Here is a 19,255-nt window from a genome sequence, read left to right as displayed (position 1 = left end):
CTGAGTCTAGACCCTGAGTGTAGTAATTTGGAAGAAGCTAAAATTAGCAACACAGCAGGCCTCACCCTTGCACACCACCAGCCATAAACACATTTTTACTACTCCCCAGCACAGCTCAGAGCTGGCAAGAGAGAAAGGCACTAACAACAACTAATATTCCAATCACTCTAAATATGTCCAAGACATCTCAAATCCATCCCTTGCTCTATATCCCAAAATAAATCCTTCTCCTCATATTGGGTAATCAGCCTGGAAGCTATTGATCTTTATAACAACCAAGCAGGAATAATGAGAGTCTGCAATTCCAAGAAAAATATCTTCTAGCCTCAAGTGTATTGTCTTAATAGTAGCCTGACTTTTCCTAAATTTCAAACATAAAATTCTATCTGATGCTATCCAGTCACTTTGAACATCTTTCCCCAAAGTCACTTAAACAATTCATTTTAAATATATACAGTTACACTTAGAAGAATTATTAATTTGGCAGCATATTTACTTTTCATTCAGCTCATTTCCAGAATAATTAAATTTTCCCATTCCAAGAAACTCCTACCCATACCTTTGAGCTGCAAAATAAGCCACACAATATTTGTATACTGCAGAGCACTTGATGTTCATAAAGAAGAAGAATGGAGACAGAGTGTTATTGTATGAGCTACAAGTACATCTCACTTAGATAAAAATATGCAGCAAACCAGTGCTGTCTAACAGCTCCTGTCAGTCACACAGTGCTGGCCCTCTTTTTCAAAATGGGAAGTTTAAAAGGCTTTCTGTAGTTTTTTTTAATTAAGATAATTATTTTTCCTTCCTGTGACACTGAATGTGAGTTTCCACTGAAGATGGTTGGAAGACACACAATAAAACCCACTGGCACTACCTAAGTAGCATTTGTTAACATGGATGTCCATTTTCAGTGAAGCACATAATAAATTCAGATATTTTTAATCTTCTTAATATTAGTCAACCTGACCTAAAATCAAAGGCTGTTGAAAGCTCCTTCCACTTAATGGTCATTTCCATTTCCAGATAGAGAACTCAAGCTTCCATTTCTAAAGACTGAGAAAAGATGCAAAAATCCATATGCAAAGCAGCTTGTATAATTCAATATTTTGGTTCATTACAAGCAGCTACACCTTTAACAACCAAAGGCATGTTGCTTTGTGTTAGAATTATTTGTGAAAGGAAATAATACAAGCTCATAAAATATCCATGAAGTTGTACATCTCTGGCAGAGCATGAGCACCACTCCAAATTTTAAAGGCTTTTTTTAAAACAACACAAAAAAAAAGCAAATTCCAGAAGTCTGAAATCTGAAGCATTTGGATGAAGGGTTTAGTTCCAACACCTGCTCTCCACCGGCTCAGGAACTGAGGTGACTGCCTGGAATTGGGCTGGAATGGTGGACAAAGAGCCCTGAAATCCCTCCAAGACACCTCCTGCTCCTCAGTCTGGATTTTTCTGGGGATTTTCCCTTCTCCACAAGGTACAGAGACTGTGATTATTTTATAGACTGCTACCACAGCAAGGAAAAAGGTTTCTCTGCAACACTAACACCCAGGAGGGAAGCAATCCATAGGACTGGGGTCTTTCCACACATTGCTACCACAGGAGAGGCCATGGGAGCTGAGCCCCCCGTGACAGGGGCAGGCAGACCTCCCACATCAATTTCTGATTAAACCAGCTCCATTTCAGTGAGTTTTAAAAGCCTTTGCTAGCACTAAATGGATCTAGTTCTCAATGAGGAGATTCCATGTCACAGAAATCAATATGTTAGAAAAAAAAACAAACCCAAACAAACAACCCAAAACACACAAACAAAATGAAGAAAAAAAAAAAAACCCAACTTGTATTGTGTCATTCGATCTGAAAGTCCAGTCAAGAAACCTGAAGTCTTTTTCTTTTATACTGAGGAATCCTCTAATTTCATGTTTCTGATCTCCATACAATTGTTTAAGGACTGAATGGATTTGGATTGACCAGGATTAAAGGAAGGGCTGGGTGGGAGTAACTTTTAGCACCAGGATTAATAATTTGACTTCCTACTATCATAGGAAGTTATTCATCAACATTAATCCTCACAAAATTGCAATTTATTTCACTGTACACACTTGCCCAGGTTTATTTTTTACATTAGTACATGGAACACTTCTGTCACACATGGGAACAGTCTTGTAGGTCATTTATGTCCTGCAGATCTATAAAAAAATTAGGATATAAAAACAACATCAAAGCTCAAGAGTGATAATACTAACTTTACTATTTCATACAAATTTATTTCATGCTGGACGTGATGGCAGGCACAAATAAATGAGAAATAAATGGCAGGAAAACTTGCAATGCAAACAGGATGCTAAGTAAGTGTATAATTCTGAGTTGGGAAACTTCCAAATAGAATTGATGTTGTGTACTCAATGCAGTTGTCTCAAATGGGGTAACACAGAACAGACAAAAAAGGGCTTTAACTGAGAGGTGTCTTCAATATTTGAAATCTGCATCTGAAGTGCAACTGAAGCCACTGATCTTACCTTTCACACCTGTTAATTATCCTTACCTGCAGCACCCAGGGCTGCTCCTTCCCCAACTCCCCTTAAAAATGGCAAAATTCCCACACTCCCTGAAATCCCAGGAATACTGTTGTCACTTTTAGGCAATTCCACCCCATCAGATTTACCCAGGGCTAATTTAAATCACACACCATGGACACACAAGCAGCCACTCCTATCATGGACACCTTTTCTCCCCAGTTTTTATGGATCAGACAAACCAAAGGTGTCACAGGCTTTGTGCTTGTCTCACTACAGAATGTGCCAATGCTCTTTTGGAAGAAAATGTCCCAGGCTTTCCAAGCCCCAGTTTCTATCAGCATCTTTTCCAACACCTTCATTCCATGACCTATAACTGAACTTGGAGGTTAGAAAAGTTCTGTTCATTAAAACTTGAGTTTTTACACATCTATGCCTTGGATTTTGGAGAAAATCAACATGAAAAATTAACTTCTGAGAAATTAACACCTAAGCTGTAGCTACAAAAATTTCTGCTCGAGAAGTTTAACAAATCACACTAAAGAAAACCAATTTAAATCATGTCCTTATTTTTTTGCTTATAAAGAAGTCTCCAATACAATTTTTTCATTCAGCCATTATTTTGGTCTGTTCCATAGTTCTAATATCTCAAAAACTGTCAGTTCTGAGTATAAATCTCCAAGTACAAAAAAATCATTGAGAGGATTACAAAAATAACTTAACTTGCAACAACTGTCAGAGAGACAATTATTGCCAGACTCTTCTTGCTCCAGGGGAGGGAGCATTTCTTTATCATCTCACTTACAAAAACCTGTTCAAAGACAACCACTTGATTATGACTTGATAAAGAAAAATACAACAATCTGAACAAATTTGACTTATCCCTTAAACTGACAGGGTGGATCCACCCCAGATGTTATTTTACCTCCAGAAGCACGAAGAACTGGTTTCACATGGAAAGGGAGCCAAGCTGTCCTGGTAAACAGCACGAAGCTTATTCAGATTCTGAGTAGGATTTCATTAGTATCAGTATCTGCTCCCAGAATTATTCAGCACTGGTGAATATCCAAGCTGAGCACAAACTTCACCTTCTCAGCACTAAGACCCCAGAATATAAACATTTTGTGTTGGTTCTCATTGCAGCACTGAATTCTAAAGCCTGTAAGTGATCTGTAATAGGACACATGAAAATTTACATACAACAGGCAGAAAAACCCCAAGCTAAAAGCTTTGCAAACTGCTGGGAGAGTCTCTGCACTTATTACCATATCTTTTGATCAAGGATAAAACCACAATCCTGGATAAAGCAGAAGAGACAAAATAATAATTATGGAATCCTTCACCCCTGTAAACTTCACACAATAAAACTCAGTGTTTATGAAACAGGTGCTATTCAAGAAACAAATGTTTAACTGTTAATATTTGCTAAACACAACAGCTTTCTTAAAAGGATTTTTACTATGAGCCTGTGAAAAAAGCTGACAAAAGATAAGCAGGGAATCCAGGGATTTAGGGAATTTAGCCCCGGAAACATCCTCACACTACCTCTACCAACTGGTAGCTGTGGGGAGCTATTACGGCACTGTAAAACCTTATTTAGCAAGCAAGTTCTAAGTATTCAAAAACCAAAAAAACCAAACTTGCATTTCCCCTCCAATGCATTCCATCAGTCCTTGGCTTTCCTGCCTGCATCTTGCCAAAGGTTTCAGGCTACTGTCAGCATTAAGTCTGGAAACTATGTAAAGCTCTCAGCCCTGATAAATAAGTAAAACCCATCAGGTCCCTTTTGGAAAATCTGAATTTTGCACACTGTCTTACTGAACCAACATTATTTGCTATGGAAAGGGTTGGAAAGAACCCACTGCTCACAGCAAGCTGCAACACTGAGACACTTCCATATCCTTCAGTACCTAAATTTTAATATTATAGCCATGATGATGGAAAACATAATTTCCACACATAAATTAGTGCCACACTAAATATCTTGAGAAATCTGGATTTTTCATTGTCATTGTCTATTTTCCCAGGTGGTCCCAAATAAAACCATCCTGAGTTTGTTCTTTCCAACTGCTGCTGCTCAGAGCTGCAGGGGCCAGTGGGGCTGAAGGGCCAGCTCCACGTCCCACTGCTCTGCGTGGCTCATTCCTGCCTGGCAATCTGGATCGTTCCAAGCACTGTGGAAAAGTCATCTCCCCATGCAGGGCTTGCCAAGGCTCCCCAGCCCTCCCACGCTCACCCACTGTCAGCTGAAGCTCCCCACACTCAGTGGCAGCTTTGCTCCTCAACCCTTTAAACATCAGGAATTTGAATTCCCTGAAGTGGCCGTTTGGTTCTCATCAAAGTTTGAGGATTAAAAAAGCTAATTCTGGTCTCATTAAACTCCATTTTCTCAAACCACTGTCTAAGCTAAAGGGACTTAGAACCTTTCCAGGGTGCAGAAGGTTTCCAGATGTGCTCAGAGTGAGAGTGATCTATGTCAGTACTCCCAGATTTATTTGGGGAGATGGATGACAGCGAATGGGGAAAGACCTTCCTTCATGACATCCTTCCCCTCTGCTTTCTGGAATTCAGACAAACAGTTGTAGGACCTCCCTCTGGAGCCCATCTGTGCCAGCCAGGCTTCCACCACAGCCAGGAGCCGCAGGTTTCCAGGAACAAACCATCCAGCCCAGCTCCTGTGCAAGAACAGGAGCTGGCCCACAGTGTTTGTGTAGCTGCTCAGTTGTTTGGCTACCAAAATTCTCTTTTCGTGGCCAGAAGGTGAAAACAAAAACAAAAACAAAAAAAACCCCCCCCCAAAAAAAGGAGGACTGCATGATCTTGTATTATCAAATAAAACAAAAAAACAAAGTCCAAACTAGGACTTCAAAGTATTGGTCATTCATGCTACCGGTGATTTGTCCTTGATGAAAAAAAAACCAAAGGATGAAGAATTTTCCTATTTAAATGCCAGCTAAGAAGCTGAGAATTCAAATATCCTTTAACAGCAAATAGAAAATATATTTGCAGGTAGAACCTGCAGTGATGAATGGCTTTCAGGAACAGTCTACACCAGCATCAAATTCCTGCTCTTGACCCTTTCCACTCTTCACCATCAGCTCAGCCTCACCCAGATGAAAATGAAATGCACCAGAATTTGAAGGATGAAGGCATAAAATTATGTCAATTCATAAATCAAATCCAAATCTAACATTTCAGAAAAATATTCATTCACGTGAAGCCAGTTATGGAAACCTGGTAAGATTTACTTCAGAACAGAAGTGTTTTAATGTTACAAACAGATAAGCTTTTTTTTACCAAATTAAGCAGAAACAAGTCTAAAATAATAAAAAGTCCTCAAACCCTTTAATCTGCATAGTGAGATTTTAAATAATAAAATCACAATTGATTGTAGCTGCCCAAAACTCACTGAACAACATCAAATGTCTTAACACTAAAACACAACCCTGAGAGATGACAAGTAATGTGTTAAATTCAAGTATTATTCATAATTTTAATCACACAGGAAACCTTCTTAAACCCATCTCTCTATGAATTAAAGAGGCTTATAAATTTCTAGGGATTGTGCAATGCTATCCCAGCAGTAATGGCTAACATGTGACAGAGACTTGCAGGAGCCATTTCAAAAATCAAACTACATTTCCACGGGCCTGCTAAGACACACACGGACACCAATCCTCACTCACTGGGGAAAAAATTACTTTTCCCTATTGTTTGTGGCATTTAAATGTTGTTTCTTTGTAATCTGAAGCAGCCTAAATGCAAGGAGAATAACTGGCAGAGACTGCTGCAGCCAGAGATCCCAGTTCTGCCATGGGAATAGATGATTCTTTTTAGCTTTTAGTCATAGGAAAGCCAAATACTTTTACAACCTGTGTTGTCAGGAGCATAAACAGACTTGCCATTAAGCAATTAACTGGTCCAAGAGGTTCAGACACAACTCTGAGTGCTGGAGCAGCACGAGGCCACCGAGCCCTCTCTGCAGTGCAGGATCCGTGCCAGTCCCTTCCCATTTAGGATCAGCTTTCCTCCGAAACAAAGTCACAATATAAATAGTGCATCCCCAGGTCTGGAGTAACTGTTTTATCATGGATGGCTAAAAAGTTTCAGGAAATGTTACAAACAATTCCAGTAACTGTTAAATATTTACATCAGGAAGTGCCTGTTCTGTTCTTTCAAGTTATCAATGTTCCCTCCCCAAATTCCCACATTTTCAGACGTCATCTGATCCGTGGAGTTTTCTGGCCTCTTATTGCTTGTAACAAAATACATTAAACACTGTAAACCCCATGATTTTTTGTGCCCACAGTCACCAAGATGAGGGAGACACTGACAGGGCTGGAAATGTTTAAGAAAAAAAAATAATTAAAAAAAAATATTCCAGCAAGGATTAATATTTAATGGCAGGAATGGACCACTTTTCTTCAGCCTTGTCACCAAGTAAGCCAGTGCTAATCCATTAAGCATATTATGAGTTTGGAGAATTAGACTTAGATTAACAGGGCCACCTCATTTTCCAAAACAAGACTCTATATATATGTTTTTATTATATCTTTTGTTCTGGATAAAACAGACCCACTAGTACTGCATCCTGTTTCTTCATAATGAAGCTACTTAAACTCGAGATGCATCTTGTACATCGAGACAGATCTAGTTCAAAACAAAAAAGCATATTTCAACAGCTGCCAGGAAAACACTGTACAAATATGCTCCAAGAATATTTCTTTTTCCACATTTGACAGTAAAAGTTTGTGACAATGTGAGGGAAGGAAGAACTCCTCTATGCCCTACAACCTGCTCTTTAATGTCACAGCACCCAAACTACACCTGCTCATTCAACATTTCTTTCCATAAAAGAAAAAGGTTGCTGAACATAAACGGATTATTTTTTAGAACACTTTGAACGTGAAACCATAATCTGATACAAAAAGAAGTTCTAATTGAGCATACAAAGGGTGTCAAGGTGCCAGCATCTATTGGCCAAGATGACCAGACAAGAAGAACCTAAAGCCTAGAAGGACCTGGGGCCTGCAAGCAGTGACATAAAGCTCTGTGGAACAAAGTCTGCTTAGCTAAAGCAAGGATTTAAACATTTTGAGGCAGGCAATTCTTGCCAAGCACCATCTGGGAGCGTTCACCATTCGGTTTGCTGATTCAGGGCATCTCACACAGTCCCGTTATTCCTGTTTAAGGTACCAGCAAGGATACAGTATTACAAGAGAACAGGCTGCCATATTATTGATATTTAAAACAAAGCCAAATTTAATTACTCCTGAAACAGCAGGGGAGACAGAAAAAGCAAGAACAAAATCAAGAATGACTTCTTGACAGAGGTGATCTTACCTATTCCGTAGGCTTTAGCACAGATCCATTGTAGATTAGCAGCTATTTTTGCTCTGGCTGAATCATAGAGCTCCAAAGGGACAATCTCAACTGCACTATCTGTCAGAGCATCCATTTTTCTTCTGGTACTCTCTCCACCCGCACAAACATCAACATCCACCATCTAAAACAAAAACAAAAGGCAGAGACTTTCACACGAGCCGACGATTCTAAAGGCACACACAGGAGAGGGGCTGGCCCGGCTGCACACAACAGGCCCGGCATCCTTCGGGATTTCCATCGGGAGGGCTGATGTAGCGATTCGGGAACCAAAAGGCATCGGAGCCCGGGGCGAGCATCCCTTATTGTCAAGGGCAGGGCCTGGCTCGGCAGCAGAGACAGGCGCAGCCCCGTCACCTGCCGATGGGATAAAGGGAGGATGGGGCTCTCCCGGAACAATGCGGGCAGGTACCGCCGCCCCCTCCCCGCCCGCGGGGCCGCACCGGGGCAGGGGCAGAGCCGGGGCAGCACCTGCGGCTCCTTCCCCCGCCGAGCCCCCGAGAAGCAGCAGAGGCTCCGCGCCCGCACGCCCATGGCCGGGCCGAGCCGCGCCGGGGGCCGGCGGCGCCCCCTCCCCGCATCCCCGCCCCGCCCGGGCGGAGGAGGAGGCGGCGGCGGCGAGGGCGGGCGAGGCGGGGAGGGGGCGCAGCCCACCCGGCGCCGGCTCCGCGCAGGGCCCCGCCGAGCCCCCGCCGCCGCCGCTCCCCACCGCCCGCCGCGGCCTGCAGGCCCCGCCGCCTCACCTTTGCCGCGCTACCGCTGCCTCATCCCCGCCGCGAGAAGTGGGCACGGCGGTGCCCGGAGCCCCGGCGGGGCGGGGGTGGGCGGGCCCGGTGCGGGTGCCGGTGCCGGTGCCGGTGCGGGTGGCACGGACGGAACCGCCGCCGCCGAGGGGCCGCGGCTGCCACAGCGCTCGGGGCCGCGCGCGCGCGCGCGCATGCGCCCGCCTCCCGCTCCGCGCGCGCGCGCCCGCGCCCTCTCCCTCTCTCCGACCCCCCCCCGCTCGCTCCCGCCGCTCTCGCCGCTCCCGGCCCGGGGCGCGCGCGCGCGCGCTCGGCGGGAAGAGAGGGAGAGGCGGGAGCGCCTGCGCGCGCACGCGGGGTGCACGGCCGGGCCGCCGCCCGCGCGCGCGCGCCCGCCCGCCAGGCAACCGTTGCCACGGCGACCGCGCGCGCGGGGAGCGCGGACCCGCCCCTCACGGCCCGGCCGCCTGCACGGCCCCTCACGGAACCATGGGCTCCTCACAGAAACACAGCTCCTCATGGACCCACGGGCTCCTCATAGAAATACAGCCACTCATAGAACCACAGCCCCTCACAGAAACACGGCACCTCATAGAACCACGGCCCCTCATAGAAACACAGCCCCTCATAGAAACACGGCCCCTCATGGACCCACGGGCTCCTCACAGAAACACAGCCCCTCATAGAAACACAGCCCCTCATGGACCCACGGCCCCTCACGGAACCACGGGCTCCTCATAGAAACACAGCCCCTCACGGAACCATGGCCCATCATAGAACCACGGCCCCTTATGGACCCACGGCCCCTCATGGAACCACGGTCCCTCATGGACCCACGGCCCCTCATAGAAACACGGCCCCTCATGGACCCACGGCCCCTCACGGAACCACAGCCCCTCATGGACCCACGGCCCCTCACGGAAACACGGGCTCCTCATAGAACCACAGCCCCTCATAGAACCACGGCCTCTCATGGAACCATGGCCCCTCATGGACCCACGGCCCCTCATAGAAATACAGCCACTCATAGAACCACTCCCCACCTCACAGACCCACAACCATCATGGTCCTCCTGCCCATCAGCTCCTTGGCAGGAGGTAGAATTGGGGCTGCTGGGCCCCCATCCCATCCTCACCTCACAGAGTCACAACCCCTCGGCATCTTCGCCCAGTCTTCCCTTTGGATGCAGGGAAACACAGAAATGCCAAAAAACTGCCTCTCCCCAAAAAACACCAGCTGTGAGAGCCTTTAGGTGCATGATAGATTCCTCTGTACCAAAGCAGTCATTTTCTTAAGTGCGGGAAGGGTTGAAATTTCTTTCTGCTGTCAGCATGGCTCAATAAAACATTGGGTTTGTATCAAAAAGTATCAGCAATACTTTTCTGTATGATATTACAAATAATGTCCTTCAAGATTTGCTGAGTTACTCCCTGCTCACCATCAAAGGATGCTGGATGGTTTTTCAGGCCAAAGCCTGACTTACACATCTTAAGATTTAACCTTTATTTCCCTGTGTCTTCTCAAAGTACAGGGGGAGGGCATTCTTTGTTTGTGTCACCAGGAAATACAATCTGGTGTCCAAAGGTTATTCCAGCCTCTATCACTCTCCCATGTTGCAGAATTGTGTGCAATTAAATCATCTTTGCAAACAACTTGCTGGTTGTTTAATAATCTCTGTTCGAAGGGTTTGGTTTCCAACACAGTGGTTACAGGCTCTCGATTTGGGGCGTTATCATCAGAACAAGCTGCTCTTGTTTGTAGATTTAGCATTAAGGCCGAATCCAAATCCCCTTATAGTTGAGAAGAATGTTTTCATTTTCCTGGCGGATTGGGCAATAGACCCACGGCAGGAACAGAGCAGCCCTTGGACTCCTGGAGCAGGTGACCTGTGTTGAGGGTGAGAAAACTGACCTACATCTTCCTCTGACATATTTATCCTTGAGGTAATGAATGGATCCAATTGTTAGACTTATCAGGAACAAAAATATGCTCTAAGAAGGCGGCAGAAAACCCCCACAAAACCAGGCCAGTATCACCTCAACTTCTGAATCTCTCGGAATAGAAAAATGGAAAAAGCATCCAGGGGAGTGCTCTCCTTTCCCAGGCCTCTGCTGCACGCAGCATCCTGGCCTTGGAATTACCTCTTGCTCTGCCCCTTTTTCTCCTCCCTGCAGCTCTTCCAGTCTGGTGTGGAACGTGCTGCCACTTCTTCCTCTATGGTAACTCCCTGAAACTCTGCTATTGAGGGCATTTGCATGTCCTTAAGTGGAAGCTGAAATTGATGTTTTGGGGAACTTTGTAGGTGATGATGAAGTGGTTTGTCGAGAACTCGGCATCATCCCACACCAGCGTCCTCAAGCTTGTCCTGGAGATAAAAAGCCTGCATTTAAAGTGGGAGGGTCACCAGTGAACTGCTAAGCATGTTTGCCTTTTCCATGAGAAAATAAATGATTCTCCCATATTCAGCAGCAACAAATTCATCTGTAATTTGCGTGCTGCTTGTTTCTTTCTGTGCTCCACTACTAAACATGCTCCAAGGCTTTTCTTCTGGAAAATGATAATACATTGCTTTTCTACATAAAATAATTTTCCTATTAGTCTCCTGGATTCCTCACGCACTGAGAGTGGGTGTACACGTGAACTGACACAACTTGTCTTCCAGCAGAGCTCTGAGGTTAATTACTAGCAGGCAATTCCTTTGAGAAATCACCATATTCACACATGACACTCATTGCAGGTAGCAAAGCTGGACCCTTGTCCTTGTTTTCTGCCATACTGGATAAAAGCCTGGGATTTTAGTTTCTTCCACCTTGTTTTAATTATCAATATTGGAAGACTATGAATAGAATAAGAGTATTAGTTCCCAGAATATCTGATGTCCCCAAGGACAGCAGATCTAAATTAATGTTGCAAAAAAAAAGTATCTTCTGTAAAAATATAAATGTGCTGTGTCCTGGGACTTACAGGCTGAAGTTTGTCCTGGGTATGTAGAGGAAGAGCTTCCTGGAATGGTTTGGGTTTGAAAGGACCTTGAAGATCATTTTGTCCCACACCCCTGCAGTGGGAGGGACACCTTCCACTACCTCAGATTTCTCCACGCCCCATCCAACCTGGCCTGGAACATTTCCAAGGATGGGCAGCCACAGCTTGTCCTCAGCAGCCAATAAAGGCAGGTGGCTCTCTCTGGGAAGAGATTTTTTGCCTTCAGTCTTGCCCAACAGCTGCTGCCTGTGCTCTGCAGAGCAGTGAGAGAAAACACTCAAATGAATGAACATTTTTATCTCTTCTCCTTGCACATTTTCCAAGACAGCCACGAGTGCTGGAGATGGCTCCAGCAGAGCAGCGAGCAGCTCGGGCACACTCACAGCCCTGGCTGCTTGCAGCTCTCTCCTCAGGGCCCTATTTTCAGCCTGGACTAATTTTGAACCCTGCTGTAGCTGCTTCCCTGGGCTTAGTTCTGCAGGGCCTCGTTTGCCCTGGTGCTGAGCACTTAATATCCCCAGCCAGGATTGACTTAGAGCCTGGGCACACCCCGAGGTCACAGCGTGGGGACAGCGCTGGCACTGCCCGGGGGGCAGAGGGATCTATCTCCTCTGTGCCCATACTGCAGGGATCAAAACAAAAGGTACCTACATCTTACTAGAAATTCCAGAAGGAAAAGGAGATGTGGTCAAGAAGACACTTGCAATATCTCCTGACTGACTGGAGCCTGAGTCCCATCACACGAGGGGGAGTGGGGGGACTGGCAGCCTCCTCATGCTCCTGCTGCTCTGACAGCTCCAAATATCTTTTCCTACCTTGTACAGAATAGTTTCCTGTGACAGCCCATCACGGAGCCAGCCTGGAGGAGCAGAGAGCAGGATATTATTCTTAGTAATGGAACCGTCACTTCAGTGCCATTCCCAGCAGCACGGGAACAGATTCTGAGGCACAGCGCCGCTGTCAGCAACTCCTTATCTCCACCTCTGTGGCTCGGCAGGAATATGCAGTGGCAAGGCCTCGTGCATCAGGGAACCACAGGCAACGAGCAACATTTTTCATGTAAATAAAGAAAACAAATGAGGTGCAGGGAGTAGGACTCCATTTCATTCATGCTTTTGTATTATTTCAAAGGTAATGTATATGCAACTCAGCTGTTATGCTGATGAGTGCAACAAGTTATTCAGATTTATTTCTTTTTCCGCTGCTTGGAGTGTTTGATGTGTATCAAACCCGAGAAATGGGACGGGCAGGGAGCACAGGCAGCTCTGCTCCTCACAGAGAGGGGCTTCCCCTCAGCCAGGGACAAGCCCCATCACATTTAAAAGAATTCTTGTGTTCAGCACTTATCTTCAAAGTGCTGTGCAAACATTAATTAATGACTCTGTTATTGCCAGGGGGAAGAGCTGGCTGAGGGAGGGGTGACAGCTCACCCTGCTTGCCTTCCTTGCTGGGAGCCAGAGCTCCCTTCCCCTGCTGCGAGCAGAGGGATGCTCCAACCCCAGGCCTCAGTTACCTCCAGCAATTACAGCCCTGGAAGTGCTGCTGGTGGGTTCTAAGTGCCTGCATCAATAATAGGAGGGGGTTTTGCCTGTGAGATATTTTTACCCATAAGATTATTTATTTTTAAAGTCCCTGGACTATGTTTAGGAGGATAACAGGTCAATAGCACTTACAGCCCACCAGGTTCTCCTGGGAGTCTCATCCCACCATGCCTTGTCATTCCTCAGGCAACCCCAAGCAGGGAGACCCCAGGGATGAGCTGGGTGAGCGCTGAAAGGGTTCTGAGTGTTGTCATGATCTAATTAATGAGCAGATTAGATGTCTCTGTCTATGTATCTTTATATTCATTAAACCATTTTTAGCAACCACATTTGAGTAGTACTCAAACAGATCAGGTTTGATGGGGACTATTTATTTTTTTTTCCCAGATGATTTCTTTCTAAAATGCATTTTTTTCCTAAGGACACTTCAAGTAAAACTATATTTACCACAACTGTACAACTATGCAAGACAGAATTACTTATCCCCAACTTTTTCACCATTTAAGCATTGCAGGAAATCAATGAGTAAGCGAAAGGCAGGAGAAATGAACAAAAAAAAGAAATCTAATTGTATTCCAAAATGCAACATCTTCCCCTGCCCCTGGCTGTGCAAGGTGCAAGAGCCCAGAGCAAGATGGAACATACTCAGCATCATCATCCCAATAAATGCTGTTGGGATTGCGGAGCAGTGCCAATCCCTGGCACAGGAATAGCCTGGCATCCATCAGCATGGCACAGAGCCCTCCTCTTGCCATGAGCTGGCATGTGGTTATCCTCAAAAACAACATCCTGATCCCCTGCTAAGCATTACCTTTGGGAATTCACCAACTCAGACAACCCTTTCCAAAAAGCTGTTACAACGTGGTGATTTCACCAAAATGTTCAACATCCATCGCACAGAGGGAGGGAACAAATCAGTGGCTGCCTTGTTCCAGGTCCCCCAGGGCATGCACAAAGGCAAACACTGCCTGCCAGGTCCTGGAAAATCCATCCCAGCCACAGGAGGGATGCACCTGACCCAGCACTTCCCATTCCCCAGGGCAGATTTGAGCTATGGTCTTGCAACACAGAGGATATTTTGAGGACAGGGCTGTAATTTCTGGATTTTAAGGCTCCTTCCTCCACAAACATAAACCTTCAGCCCTGGGCTGAGTGGCCAGCCCAGAAACTTGCTCTGGGTGATTTTATTGTGCTTCAGTGCAGCAAAAACCGCCTCAAAAGCAAATTACAGCTCCTCTAATTCCCCCACAGCAGGGTCTGGCGGGGGTGGCAGTGGCTTCTCACTGCATTTTGCCTCATTGCCATTCAGTATTTTTAGCTCCTGCTCTCAGTTCCCCTTGCTGCCAGCTCTGTGCCACAGCCAAAGGCTTCACCTGGCAGCCCTGTCCCCTCCTGCCCTGCCTGCAGGGAGAGGCCAAGGCAAACACTGCCCTCCTCACCTCCTTGGGCCCCAGCCAGCTTGCACACGCTCCAACACTCTTAAATCTGCAGCCAGAGAAATATGGGAATGTACAAATTAGTCAGAGGAATTGAAACATCTCCATCCTGCTCATCCAGGTCTTATTTACAGCAAGAACTTGATGGCTGTAAAACGGAGACACTGTGCCAGAGCCTCTGACCCACCAGCAGGGAGCTCTGATGGACTCAGGGCAGAGCCCCAGCATCAGGGTGGGCAGTGGCCAGCCTGGTCCCCACACTCCTGGCAGGGATGCCAAAGGGGCACACGGTGTGTGCCCATCCCCAGATTCCCCCACAATCCCTTCCAATGGCTTTGGCACCTGCCGAGCTTGGCAGAGATGTGGGCAGGACACATCCCACAGCAGGACGGGTCTGGGTGAGGAGGGTGCCCACGACACCATGAGCAGTAGCCAGGGATGAACCACATCATGGTCCCATCCTGCCGTGGCGGGGTGGCCCCTCTGTGCCCCCCATTCGCTGCCCACACGTGTGGGGCTGTATGGCCCTGGTGCCCCGTGCTGTGCCATCCCAGCCCGCTCCCCACGCATGCCAAGGCTGCCCAGCACCACCCTGCCTCAGCTCCATCCCTCGGGTTCAGAACTGGCTGAGAACCCCCCAGTGGCCCTGGGAACAGCGGGGACGAGACCCCCAGGGCAGCCCGTGGAGAAGGGGGTGCTGTACAGGACCCCCAGATCCGTGGGGCTGGGGCACCGAGTGCCGCTGTCTGTCCGGCTGGGGGGGCACACGGCTGCTCCGAGACCCCCAATCCCTCCAAGAGCCCCCGACCGCCCGAATCCCCGACAGCACCGCCTTACCAGCCGCCCGCATCCTCGCAGCCTCGGGGGTCGCCGGGGGCTCTGGGGGGCTGCCCGTGGCATGGGAGCCCATGGCACGTCCCGGGCTCAGCGGCGGGGCTCGGTGCCCTGAGCTCCCCGGCACCGCTGGATCACCACGGCAACTGCCGCGGGCTCCGCTCCTTCCCAGCCACAGCGGAGATGCGGAGGAGGCGGCCGGGGGCTGCGGGGCGATGCCGGGAGCAGATATTCCCGCTTTGGTTTTGGTCCAGGCTTTCCGATGCAGCCCCGCAAGGCAGTGCCACGCCGGGATTTTGGCTTTTTTTCTTTTTTTTTTGCAGGAGAGCCACGCAGTCAGGAGGGGGGAAGATCTTGGAGCCCATCGGCTCTGAAAGCTGCCCAGTGCTGGTGGTGTGGTGGGACTGGGACAGAGCCAGAGGGACAGAGGAGATCCCGCTCCCCCACACTGCCCCCAGTTGGACTTCAGGTCTGTCCAAAAAGCCCCAGGTTAAGGAAACACTTGAGAAATTACTTACTTTGGCTTCCCTCGGCACCAGGAATGGGCGAAGGTCTCTCCTTAGAGGGGTGCATTGGGCCCCTCATGCTCAGGCACGTTTCTCCTGCACATCCTCCCTCCAGAACACCGCCCTGCATGGTGGGAGCTGAAAAAGGACCTCGCTTGGAAACCAGTCAGGAGCAGGCAGGAATGTTTGCTGGGCACACACACAGGGGGTCAGGACCAGCACAAACCAATGCTATACATACAGACGTTTTTCAGAGGGATTTGGCAGCACATTTTCTCAGAGCTGGGCCGTGTGGGGCTTCCTCTGGTGCCATCTGGTAGCCACAGCCAGGAGCACCGATGGCTCCTTCCCCTCCACTCACAGGCTCCGTTAGACTGAGCCTGATGAGACAGAGGAAGTATTTTTAGTGGGATGAGAGTCCTGCACGAGGCTCTGTGCTGAGCAAGAGCAGCCAGTGATGCAGCAGCTACACCATCTCCAAAAAATAAACTCTGACCAGCCCTCCATGGGAGCACCCCACAAAACATCACAGCCCCAGGCAACACCCCCACCAGACCCCTCCTGAGGGCTCTTGGGTATCCCTCCTTCCATGAGGCTGGGATCAGGGAACCCAACACTTGGGGATTTTATTTTTAGCCCAGCAAACTATAAATACAGCCCACGGTAACCCACGGGAATCTGAGGCACTGCTCGGCCCGGGAAGTGACAGCACCAGGGAAGGCCGTGGCTGCCAGAGCTGCACCAGCAGGGCTCCAAGGGAAGGGCTCTGCCCTACTTCCAGACACCTGGGCTGGATGGAAATACCTCAAACCACTTATGGACTGGGCTGCAGCAGGCACGGGGCTGCTGCAGTGGGGAGAAGGGCTGGCAGGAGGAGTGGGCTGCTGCTTTTCGCTGACAGGAAAGGGGAGAGGGGGATGGGGAAGGTTCACTGGAGACCAAAGCACAGATTTCAGGGGGGATTGTGCAGTTTTTCTTTTTTTGGTGAATGTTCCCAGTGTGTGGGAGCAGGGGAGTTAAGTGCCTGTCTGTGAGGAAGCCAGCAGTAGGGGGGTACAGGCAGAGAGCACCCCGTGATTCATCCCAGGCAGCCTGGCAACCAGCTCCTGTGTAGGGGAAAACACAGATGGAACAGGGATGCTGCAACACCGATCCAACAGCACGGCAACAGCCGGCTGGTGTCCTCTGAAGGATGATTTTGAAGGTCTGAACTGTTCCCTTCCCTCACACACTTCATGGAGGAGCTGTGTGCGGCTTCTGGGTGTCCAGCAGCTCACAGCACCTCACCCCAACTAAGGCCATGTGGACAGAGTTAAAAATTTAATCCCATGTGCCAAGAAATCCAGAGATTTGTTCAAAACTCCTCTCTCCAAGCCTTGCACAGTGGGAAGGGGCTGAGGTTGTGGGTGGCTGAAGCAGCAGGGTCAGCACAGCCCTGGGGCTTCCCAGTTCCAGGGGTTTTCCTGCACAGCCACATCGAGGAGGAGCTCAATAAACAATTCACCCAAACTTGGGGCATGTGGGAGCTGCTGTAGGTACGGGGCTCCCGGGCACAGATTCTCTGGGGAGCAGCTCTTCCTCAGAGGACGAAAAGGTTCACAGCTACATGAATGTGGTTTATGCCCAAGCTACGGCTCATAAAAGCCAAGAAACCACATCATGCATAAACACAGCGAGTCTGCCATGAATAATGCAGCAGCAGCCACACACCTGCACAGCCCCAGGAGGCTCCAGCAGCCCTCACCAGGGATTGGGAGTGAGGCCTCCAGAGCCACCACTCACATTGTGCACCCTGAGCTGGAACCAGCTCCTGCTCCACTCGCTGCTTCCCAGAGTGGGAGAGCTCCTTATGCAACTGCTGATGGATGGGTAACAAAACCTGTTGGAGAGCTGGGACTCTCCCTGCGACACTGGGGAAGCTGCAGTGCTGCATCCCGGGCTGCAGCAGGCTTGGTGCAGGACCTCACCACGTGGGGTTTGCATCCCACAGCTGGATGTGCTGCTGGAGCCACCCTGGCATCACAGCTCTGAACTCAGGCCTCTTATTTGGGCACCAGCTGTTCTGCCAGGCATCTGAATCCCAGCCCTGGCTTACAGAGCTGGTCACCTCTCCAGATTTATTTCAGTCCAGCGGGGTCTGGTCCAGCACATCTCGAGTTACGGGAGTCCCTCCCCCAGCCCCAGCAGTGCCCGAATTCCTGGTGACACTGGATCCGCAGGGCTCGGGCCGTGCCCCAGCTCAGGTCACCCTCCCTGGCACTTGGGCTGAGCTCACACACGTACACTGCAGCCCTGCCCTCCTTCCAGCCATTTCCCAGGACCAACATCCAGCTCACAACTCCTACAGTTGAAGTGAAAGCTTTTGAATTACATGAGAAAGTAATTTCTCCCTTAATTCTGTTCCAAACCAAATTTCCCTATATCAAATCATCCCCAGCAGCTCCCAGAGCTGCTGCTTCCTTTGGCCAGTTAATAATAAAATCAATTTTAAAGAATGGCATGATCAGAGAGCACATGACAGGATTGTCACCAAGGGGACGGCAGCCTGGTCTGAGCTCACCGGGCTGTCAGGGCACAGCAGCTCCCAGGGGAAGCATCTGCTGCTTCCATCTGTTTCACAGTCACAGCGTGGTTGGGATTGGAAGGCACCTTACAGACCGTCCTGTTCCACTCCCTGCCACCAGACCAGGTTGTTCCCAGCCCCGTCCAACCTGGCCTTGAACCCTTCCAGGGATGGGGCAGCCACAGCTGCTCTGGGCAGTCGCTGGAACCTTCTCCAGGAGCAGGTCCAGAGGAGTGGACGGGTAATGTACAATATTCTGCTCCTTTATGGGGCAGTGTGACCATGACCATGGATTCATGGGAGAAAGCGAACACAGGGAAGGAGAAAACCCAGCCCAGCCCTGGGATGGCACTGGCCAAGTGCCCACGGAGTGCTGGGAACGACTCTTGCCACACCGCTGTGCTGTCAGCACTGGCTCACCCTGCCAACACCAAGCTGCTTCTGCACTGCCCAGCACAACCTGTGCTTCCCTTCCCCGCCCTTCCTGATGGATTTGGGCCCTGCTGGAGGCGGCTCCCGGGCTGGAGCTGCTGCTCATCCCTGCTGGAGCACCCCGGGACATGTCCCTGCGCCGAGGGCGCACCGGGAGCTGCCAAACACACGCCAATTACAGCCCCTCTGTCACCCACACAGCAGCACTTCTTCATTTTTAAGGTGTGGATTTCTGCCCAGACCTGCTGTACCAGTTTAGGTTCACGAGTGTCATTATCTAATGATACATCCCAAGCTGCTTTAAGGTAATTTTT

At 48.9% G+C, this 19,255-nt stretch overlaps 1 protein-coding gene across 6 annotated transcripts in view; it reads right to left on the bottom strand.

Moving 5' to 3' along the window:
- Nucleotides 1–16,476, bottom strand: part of CAMSAP1 (calmodulin regulated spectrin associated protein 1) — a 33,045-nt gene extending 16,569 nt beyond the window's left edge. For 2 of the 6 annotated variants that reach the window (XM_030286651.4, XM_030286653.4), the window contains exons 1-2: nucleotides 15,444–15,727; nucleotides 7,866–8,028 (exon numbers count right to left, since the gene is read on the bottom strand). In XM_030286651.4, coding sequence (XP_030142511.4) covers nucleotides 7,866–8,028; nucleotides 15,444–15,506 — 226 coding nt within the window. In that variant the 5' untranslated portion in view covers nucleotides 15,507–15,727. Of the gene's footprint in view, nucleotides 1–7,865; nucleotides 8,029–8,375; nucleotides 8,525–8,647; nucleotides 8,856–15,443; nucleotides 15,728–15,958 lie in introns of those variants that run through there. The other 4 variants (XM_030286656.4, XM_012578382.5, XM_030286654.4 and 1 more) reach the window with 4 other exon arrangements.
- Nucleotides 16,477–19,255: the final 2,779 nt, after the last annotated feature.

Source organism: Taeniopygia guttata, chromosome 17, assembly GCF_048771995.1.
Source record: "Taeniopygia guttata chromosome 17, bTaeGut7.mat, whole genome shotgun sequence".
Lineage (NCBI taxonomy): Eukaryota > Metazoa > Chordata > Aves > Passeriformes > Estrildidae > Taeniopygia > Taeniopygia guttata.
Note: the sequence above shows the minus strand (reverse complement) of the source record. Positions and strands in the feature narration are given on the sequence as shown.